Source organism: Loxodonta africana, chromosome 21 (genome assembly GCF_030014295.1).
Source record: "Loxodonta africana isolate mLoxAfr1 chromosome 21, mLoxAfr1.hap2, whole genome shotgun sequence".
NCBI lineage: Eukaryota > Metazoa > Chordata > Mammalia > Proboscidea > Elephantidae > Loxodonta > Loxodonta africana.
Genome location: NC_087362.1, coordinates 43,306,121 through 43,315,335, shown reverse-complemented (window position 1 = coordinate 43,315,335; position 9,215 = coordinate 43,306,121). Strand labels below are relative to the sequence as shown.

At 40.8% G+C, this 9,215-nt stretch overlaps 1 protein-coding gene across 3 annotated transcripts in view; it reads right to left on the bottom strand.

Annotated features, from left to right (window-relative positions):
* Nucleotides 1–4,780: 4,780 nt before the first annotated feature.
* WDR59 (WD repeat domain 59) overlaps nt 4,781–9,215 on the bottom strand; it is a 104,784-nt gene continuing 100,349 nt past the window's right edge. Inside the window, exon 26 of one of the 3 annotated variants that reach the window (XM_023556684.2) lies at nt 4,781–7,251. In XM_023556684.2, coding sequence (XP_023412452.1) covers nt 7,016–7,251 — 236 coding nt within the window. In that variant the 3' untranslated portion in view covers nt 4,781–7,015. The remainder of the gene's footprint in view (nt 7,252–9,215) is intronic. The other 2 variants (XM_064273777.1, XM_010596821.3) reach the window with 2 other exon arrangements.

Here is a 9,215-nt window from a genome sequence, read left to right as displayed (position 1 = left end):
TGAAACCACGGTCCCCAGACCCCTGCCCCTGCTATGCTGGCCTTCGAAGCATTCAGTTTATTCAGGAAACTTCTTTGCTTTTGGTTTAGTCCAATTGTGCTAACCTCCCCTGTATTGTGTGCTGTCTTTCCCTTTACCTAAAGTAGTTCTTATCTACTATCTAATTAGTGAATGCCCCTCTCCCACCGCCCTCCTTCCCCCTTCTCGTAACCACAAAAGAATGTTTTCTTCTCAGATTAAACTATTTCTTGAGTTCTTACAATAGTGGTCTCATACAATATTTGTCCTTTTGCAACTGACTAATTTCACTCAGCATAATGCCTTCCAGATTCCTCCATGTTATGAAATGTTTCAGATTCCACACTGTTCTTTATTGATGCGTAGTATTCCATTGTGTGAATATACCATAATTTATTTATCCATTCATCTGTTGATGGGCACCTTGGTTGCATCCACCTTTTTGCTATTGTAAACAGTGCTGCAATAAACACGGGTGTGGATATATCGTTTCGTGTAAAGGCTCTTATTTCTCTAGGATATATTCCAAGGAGTGGGATTGCTGGATCGTATGGTAGTTCTATTTCTAGCTTTTTAAGGAAGCACCAAATGGATTTCCAAAGTGGTTGTACCATTTGACATTGCCACCAGCAGTGTAGAAGTGTTCCAATCTCTCCACAGCCTCTCCAACAATTATTATTTTGTTTTTTGGATTAATGCCAGCCTTGCTGGAGTGAGATGAAATCTCATTGTAGTTTTGATCTGCATTTCTCTAATGGCTAATGATCGTGAACATTTCCTCATATATCTGTTAGCTACCTGAATGTCTTCTTTAGTGAAGTGTCTATTCATATCTTTTGCCCATTTTTTAATTGGGTTCTTTGTCTTTTTGCAGTTGATTTTTTGCAGTATCATGTAGATTTTAGAGATCAGGTGCTGATCAGAAATGTCATAGCTAAAAACTTTTTCCCAGTCTGTAGGTAGTCTTTTTACTCTTTTGGTAAAGTCTTTGGATGAGCATAGCTATTTGATTTTTAGGAGCTCCCAGTTATCTAGTTTTCCTTCTACATTCTTTATAATGTTTTGTATACCGTTTATGCCATGCATTAGGGCTCCTAACGTTGTCCCTATTTTTTCTTCCATGATCTTTATCGTTTTAGGTTTTATATTTAGGTCTTTGATCCATTTTGAGCTAGTTTTTGTGCATGGAGTGAGGTATGGGTCTTGTTACACTTTTTTGCAGATGGATATCCAGTTTTATCCAGTTATGCCAGCACCATTTGTTAAAAAGACTGTCTTTTCCCCCATTTAACTGTTTTGGGGCCTTTGTCAAATATCAACTGCTCATATGTGGGTGGATTTATGTCTGGATTCTCAATTCTGTTCCATTGGTCCATGTATCTGTTGTTGTACCAGTACCAGGCTGTTTTGACTACTGTGGCGATATAATAGGTTCTAAAATCAGGTAAAGTAAGGCCTCCCACTTTGTTCTTCTTTTTCAGTAATGCCTTATTTTTCTGGGGCCTCTTTCCCTTCCATATGAAGTTGGTGATTTGTTTCTCCATCTCATTAAAGAACATCCTTGAGATTTGGATCAGAATTGCATTAAATGTATAGATCGCTTTTGGTAGAAGAGGCATTTTTATAATGTTAAGTCTTCCTATCCACAAGCAAGGTATGTTCTTCCACTTATGTAAGTCTCCTTTGGTTTCTTGCAGAAGTGTACTGTAGTTTTCTTTGTATAAGTCTTTTACATCTCTGGTAAGATTTATTCCTAAGTATTCTATCTTCTTGGGGGCTCCTTTAAATGGCATTGATTTGGTGATTTCCTCTTTGATATTCTTTTTGTTGTTGTAGAGGAATCCAACTGATTTTTGTATGTTTATCTTGTAGCCCCATACTCTGCTGAACTCTTCTATTAGTTTCAGTTGTTTTCTGGAGGATTCATTAGGGTTTTCTGTGTATATGATCATGTCATCTGCAAATAGAGATACTTTTACTTCTTCCTTGCCAATCTGGATGCCCTTTATTTCTTTATCTAGCCTAATTGCTCTGGCTAGGACCTCCACCACAATGTTGAATAAGAGTGGTGATAACAGCATCCTTGTCTGGTTCCCGATCTCAATGGGAATGCTTTCAGGCTCTCTCCATTTAGGGTGATGTTGGCTGTTGGCTTTGTATAAATGCCCTTTACTATGTTGAGAAATTTTCCTTCTATTCCTATTTTGCTTCTAGTCATTAGTTTTTTGTTTCAAATCACTTTTCTCTGTTCAGACTGAGTAAATTCTATGGCTCTGTCCTCAAGTTCACTGATTCTATTTTCTCTCTCATCTCCTTTCTACTCTGAACCCATCTGGCAATTTCTTTTTCTTAAATTGTTATTGTATTTTTCGGTTCTATAATTTTCATTTGGTTCTTTTTTGTAACTTCTATTTCTCTGCTGAGATTTTCTTTTTTCATGTTTAACTTGTTTCAAGGGAATTTGTAATTGTTGATGCATTTTTATGACAGCTGCTTTAAAATCCTTGTCAAATAATTTTAAGATCCGATTAATCTCAGTGTTGGCATCAGTTGATTGTATTTTCTCACTGATGTTGTGATTGTCCTGGCTCCTAGTATGATAGGTGATTTTCAGTTATATCCTGGACATCTTGGCAATTATGCTAGGAGATCCTGGGTCCTATTTAAATCTTTTACTTTAGCATGCAGTCACCCTGTCTAGGTTTAGCTTAAAGGTTCTGGCCTATTTTCATGGGCTGTGGTTCCAACGACAACATAATTTTCAGAGGCTTTGTGGTGCTATTTTGGTCTACTTAATTTATCTGGTGTCACTGAGGCTCCCACTGGTCCCTGCTGCCTGAGGGGACCAAAGGAGTTTCCCAGGCTGGCTATATGGTACCTCTGAGCACATGAGGACAGAGAGGCTTTCTGAGCTAGGCACTTGCTGTGTTGACATTTCCCTTGCCAGTATCCCTAGCCACCTGGTATCTCAGTGGGGAAGGGGATTCTCAGGTACAGTGGGGAAGAAGAGTGTTTTTCAAGCCGGGCTCTTGCTGTAGTGGGACCTCTCCCTGCTACCAAGTGCTGGTGCTCTCCGGTCACCCAGTATCTTTCAGTGGAAGAGGGGAATCTTAGGCCAGGCACTTAGGAGAGTGTGTCCCTCAGCTGCTATTGTCAGTGAGCTTCCAATAAATTCCTCTTGCTGGTGCTGCTGACTCACCTGGTGTCAGTGGGGCTTTCATTTGACCTGGGCCACCTTCTATTACTAGGCTGAGTGCTAGGGAAATACTGGGCATAGGTCATCTTCTTTGGCTGGGCAGGGGGTTATAAGGTACCCTACTACTATTTGTTCCTCCAGCTTGAGGCCCCTAACCAGTTCACCTCTTTTCCTCCACCTTGCAGAGTTTTGGTTGCCTCTTACATTATTTTCAGGGTTTACAGCTGTCTTAGCAGGGAAGAGTAGGGACAAATAAATCTACACCATCTTGTCTGGCCCAGAAGTCCCAGCATATCACAGTACCCAGTTTTGACACTTCCTAGGGAAGTGTAGCAGCAGCCATAGCTATAACAATGGGCTTGAACATGCTGGCAATTTTGAGTATGAAGTAGGAACAGGCCACATGTCATTCAGTTGCACATGGCGTCACCAAGAGTCAGAGTTAACTCAACAGCCAGCTGCTAACAACAACAACAAAAAATGATGAGACTGCAAAACCCTGGCTAACAGATAAAGCCCAAATTCCTTGGCACACTGTTCAAGCCTATTATGCTCTGACTCCTGCCTTTTTCCGCAGCCTCATTTACCAGCCGCAGCCTATGTTCGCCTGTAAGAAACTACTTACAAGATCCCCCAAATGCTATGTTTTCTTGTCTACCCTTGTCTATGAGCTGTTCCTGTGCCTTCCTCTTCTTCCCCACCTGAAGAACACTTACTCACCCTTCAAACTCAGCCAAAACTCCCTTTCTCTGCACAATCTCTGACCTCAGCATTTACTCCTTTCTTTCCTGGGAAGCCAACAGCACTTTGTAGTTTAAGCATTTATGTAAATGTTTAAATTCTTTACTAGACTGTGTGCTCCAGAAGGGCCATGACTATATTCTGCACAGTTTATCTTTGCCCAAGTGCCTATCCCATATTAAATACCTGATGAATAAAATCAGACCTACTTAGATTCAAGAAAAGCAAACCAAATCAGGGGAGAACTAAACTTTGCCAATGTGATGGAAAGGAAAAACTAAAATAAGATTTATTTCTGATTATGGTAAGGATACAAAGGTTCTAAGAATAAGGAAACAAGGTCTTTGTTTTTATTCTCTGGGGTCTGTCCTTTGCGCATGTGTTCGATATCCTATTGCTGGCTCCAACTTTGAGGATGGTATCAAAAGGTAAGCCATTTAATAGAGGGAGTTATTTATAACCCTGTCTTCTGAACAATTTTTCCACAGCTAGCAAAATCAAACTTGAAAGAAATTGTTCTGTTGCATAGAGACCACTGATGAACTACCCCCAGCTTCAGCCCAAGGCTGCCTATGGTTTTAGTCTTCTGACAAAATGAATGAGTCCCACATTTCTCATAAGTTCCAGCTGCATCACATTAAGCCACTGAAAAGGAAAGGGCTTTCTCCTAAATCCTGTCAACCACCAACTACAGAGGGAACCAGTGAATAATGGAAGGAGCTCCCAGTATGCGAACTTGGCTTCTTCAGACTGAATGCATTTTTATATTAGATGAAACAGAAAAAAAAAAAAAAATTAAGGCAATATTGATTTTACCTATGTGATATTACCAAGGAAAGCATTATACCATTTGTGCTTTGGGGGCATTGGGACAGGGGCACAAAATCAAGCTAGTGATTGCCCAGAAGGCTCACCTGTCCACTCCCCACCTCTGCCCCCATTCTTTCCAACAGGGCGCCTGTGCAACCTTTTGTTTCTGGTGCACAAATAAGGCTGCTAGCCCAGTTTTACCGGCTAAGTTCAAAGGTGCTTGGGAAGGTAGCTTGCATTGTTTCTTAAAAGAAAAAAAAAGCAAACAAAAAAGGTCTTAGAAGCTTGCCATAATCTACTATACTGAGGCAGAGAGAATGTTGACCGTGGCCAGGAACCAGATCAACATGTTTCCAAATGTGAATATTTTAAAAATATTAGACTTTTGTCCCAGTAACCTGGAAACTCAAAAGGAATTCACATACTGAAATAAGATTATTATACAACTAAAGCATTTTCTGTTTCAGGAGACAAGACTCCCACAATAATAAACTAAAACATTAAAAACATCTAATTCTTGATGGGGACAGATAAGGGCAGATTTTTACATTGGCTTGAGGAAATGGGAACAGGAAAAGACTGTTCTCTGCAAATGGTGTGATTTCATTGAGGAATACAACAGATCCTTTATCTCTGAGTAAATTAGTCAACCTATTCTGTGATCACCATTACAGCAGCCTCAACAGAAATCAGTGAAAAGCACAGTATGAACAAATTCAGATTTCCTTGACTTCCCTTCTTTATCAGCCTCCCAATGTACCTGGCAGCCATGAGCAATTTCTCTCATTCAAGTGCTGGCACCTTAACTCAGGCCAGAGCCCAAGGGTACACCTCTGGTTTCATCATACAGAATCTAAAGCTTCATCTTTATGTGGTGGTGCTTCATGCCCAGAAACACAAGAAGGAGGCACCAGCATCCTTTAAAACACTATTATGAACGTGTTTCTGGCCCCAACTTTCAGTAAGAAATGGATTTCCATTGTGATTCAGTATACACATGTGCAAAGGTGTGTGTACACATTTGTCAACAAGCTATCCTATGTATGGTACACTCTGATAATTTCTCTTCTACTCTATTTCATTTGCTTAAATGCTGGTTTTTATCCACTAAATTGATTTCAAGATCCATTAATGGGTCTTGATCTGTAGTTTGAAAACACTAGCAATATACAGCACTCTCACAGGATTTATAGTTGTATTTCTTAAGTTAATCAGTTTGGAATTATAAAATTCTAACAAAGAGAAACAGAAATGTCAATGAGAATATCAAAAAGAGGATTTCTCTTCCATGCCACATACAAAATGTGAAGGGCTGAAACTCATTCTAAAGAATTAGTGAACACATGAGTCACAACCACTTGGGACACAGATAAACACAGGGTAATGTTTCTGAAGGCGCTCAAACGAAGAGAGAAAGGTACTTACTAGAACCCAGCCAACCTGCACAGAGGCAACAGGAGACTTTTACATCAGTGCTGCGACACAATCACATCTTCCTTTTGTTAAAGGAAATAATTATAAGACTCTCAGGGTTGGGAAGAACCTAAAACGTCAAACTCTACTTTCTCTTGTCAGATGCCAAAAGTAAATCAGCACATCCTTTGAAAATCTGAGCAGACTTTGGTACTCTCTAGAATAGCTAACTTCAATCAGAAGCAGAGGAAGAAAAGATTCACTAAAAATGTTTAACTTTCTCTGTCTCTTTTTTTAAAAAGTTAGTAGAATTTTATTAGCCAAGGGACAGCAGCTGGAGGAGAAAAAACAAACAAAAAAATACATCTTAAGAATCCTTAAGTATATCATGTATTTATAACTTAAGCATCATTTTTTAAAAGGCCACTCACTGCCCATCAGCTCATTAAATGTAGCAGCTTCCAAAGTCACTGATGTCATAGGCCCACTTGTCTAGTAAATTAAAATCTGCTGTCCTTTGGCCCTGAAGACTATCGTCTGCATCTGACTATAGTCTTTCTGTTAGCATCAGAGAGGGCATTGCTCTGTGGTTTGAGTTAACCTTGGCTCTGGAGACAGGTGCTTTTCTCCAGGGAAACTTCCAACTTGCTAGGATCAACCTGGGAAGCCGGATTCCGCGTCTGCCCTCATCTCTGCAAACACTGAAGCCATGGCCTTTGCGGGAGCACACTCCAGTCTAGGTACAGGTGGGTCCTGAAGCCTCTCTCCTGGCAGAGAGCTTGTCACTGGCACGTATGGAGTCCTTTAAAATTTCTGACCACTCCACGGTCTGTAAGATCAGAAAGTGCTTTCAAGCAGGCAGTGGCACCCACACCCAGTTGGACACACCTCCTGGGTCCGAAACCACTCCATCATGTGGCTGGTGTGTCCGCCATGTCCACAGGTCAGACAGAAATTGGACGATCCTCGCACCGCCACGTGGCAGATGGCACACTGAAACGTGAAGCCTTTGCAGATGGCACACTGTGTGCCACGGACCTCGCTCCGGCAGTGGCTGCAGTACACGCCAAATTCTGGAAACAGGTGCAGATGACCCCAAAAGAGATAAATAATAACAATACGTTTAGTTCTGAAAAATGAAATTGGGCATTGTTTAGGTAAGAAAGATGTATTCCTTTTGGATCCTAATGGATTATGTTAGATCAATGGTTTTCAAACTTTTTTTTAAACAGCAGAATCCCTCTTCTAAAATCTAGACAAGTCTCATTGAAGTGGAAGAGCGAGGGCAGAAGGGGTGCAGCAGGTGCCTGACTCTCAGAGGCCTTGTGCGAAGCCCAGTCACCTGCCCACTCCATGTCTGCCACCAAGGAGGGAAGGCCCACCATCGAGATGTGTTTCACTTATGTTCATGATCACCAGTGGGTACCAGCACTGCACAGTCGCCTGGGTTACTAAAACAGATGACTATTTCATGCCTTCTCCAGAGTCTGCAAGCTCCTGCCACACTTCACTTCCTCTCCCTCACCCGATGGCCTCTTTTGTCACTTCCCTGAGAAAACAGAAGCCACCAGGTAGGGATCTCTTCATCTTCACACAGCAAATCTTCAAATCTCCCTACATTTGCTCCCCTTCTCCTTCCATCTATTACAATAGAGGGACTATCCTTTCTTCTATGAAAATCAGTTCTGCTTTATGACAACTGGTAGTCATAAAAATGTACCAATAGAAATTTCTTCAACATATGGTAACTAAGGAGAAAACAGCTGCAAACATCCATTAACAACTGGTATGTGGAATGTATGAAGTATGAATCTAGGGAAACTGGAAGTTGTCAAAAATGAAATACAATGCTTGATGGTCAATATCCTAGGCATTAGTGAGCTGCAAGGGACTGGTATTGTATTGGCCATTCTGAAGTGAACGATCATATGGTCTACCATGCTGAGAACGGCAAATTAAAGAGGAACAGTGTCACATTTATCACCAAAAGGAACATTTGAACATCTGTTCTGAAGTACAATACTATCGGTGATAGGATAATATCCATATGCCTACAAGAAAGACCAGTTAATATGACTGTTATTCAAATTTACACACCAACCGCTAAGGCCAAAAATGGAAGCGCTCACTCATCTATGCCGAGAAACTTAGAAGAGAGCTATCTGGCCAATTGATTGGAAAAGATCCATATACATGCCTATTCCAAAGAAAGGTGATATAACAGAATGTGGAAATTATCGAACAATATCACTAATATCACACGCAAGAAAAATTTTGCTGAGGATTATCCAAAAACAGTTGCAGCAGTACACTGACAGGGAACTGTCGGAAATTCAAGCCAGATTCAGAAGAGGACGTGGAACCAAGGATATCATTGCTGATGTCAGATGGATCGTGGCTGAAAGGAGAGAATACCAGAAAGATGTTTACCTGTGTTTTACTGACTATACAAAAGCATTCCACTGTGTGGATCATAATAAATTATGCATAACTTTGCAAAGAATGGGAATTCCGGAACACTTAATTGTGCTCATGAGGAGCCTGTACATAGACCAAGAGGCAGTCGTTCAAACAGAACAAGGGGATGCTGCATGGTTTAAAATCAGGAAAGGTGTGTGTCAGGGTTCTATCCTTTCACCATATTTATGCAGTCCGCATGCTGGCCAAATAATCTGAGAAGCTGGACTATACGAAGAAGAATGGGGCATCAGGATTGAAGGAAGATTCATTAACAACATACGTTATGCAGATGATACAACCTTGCTTGCTGAAAGCAAAGAAAGCTTGAAGCACTTACTGATAAAGATCGAAGACTACAGCCTTCAGTATGGATTGCACCTGAACATAAAGAAAACAAAAATCCTCACAACTGGACCAGTAAGCAACATCATGATAAACGAAGAAAACGTCGAAGTTGGCAAGGATTTCATTTTACTTGGATACACAATCAACACCCATGGTAGCAGCAGTCAAGAAATCAAACAATGTATTGCTCTGGGCAAGCCTGCTGCAAAAGGCCTTTTTAAAGTGCTAAGAA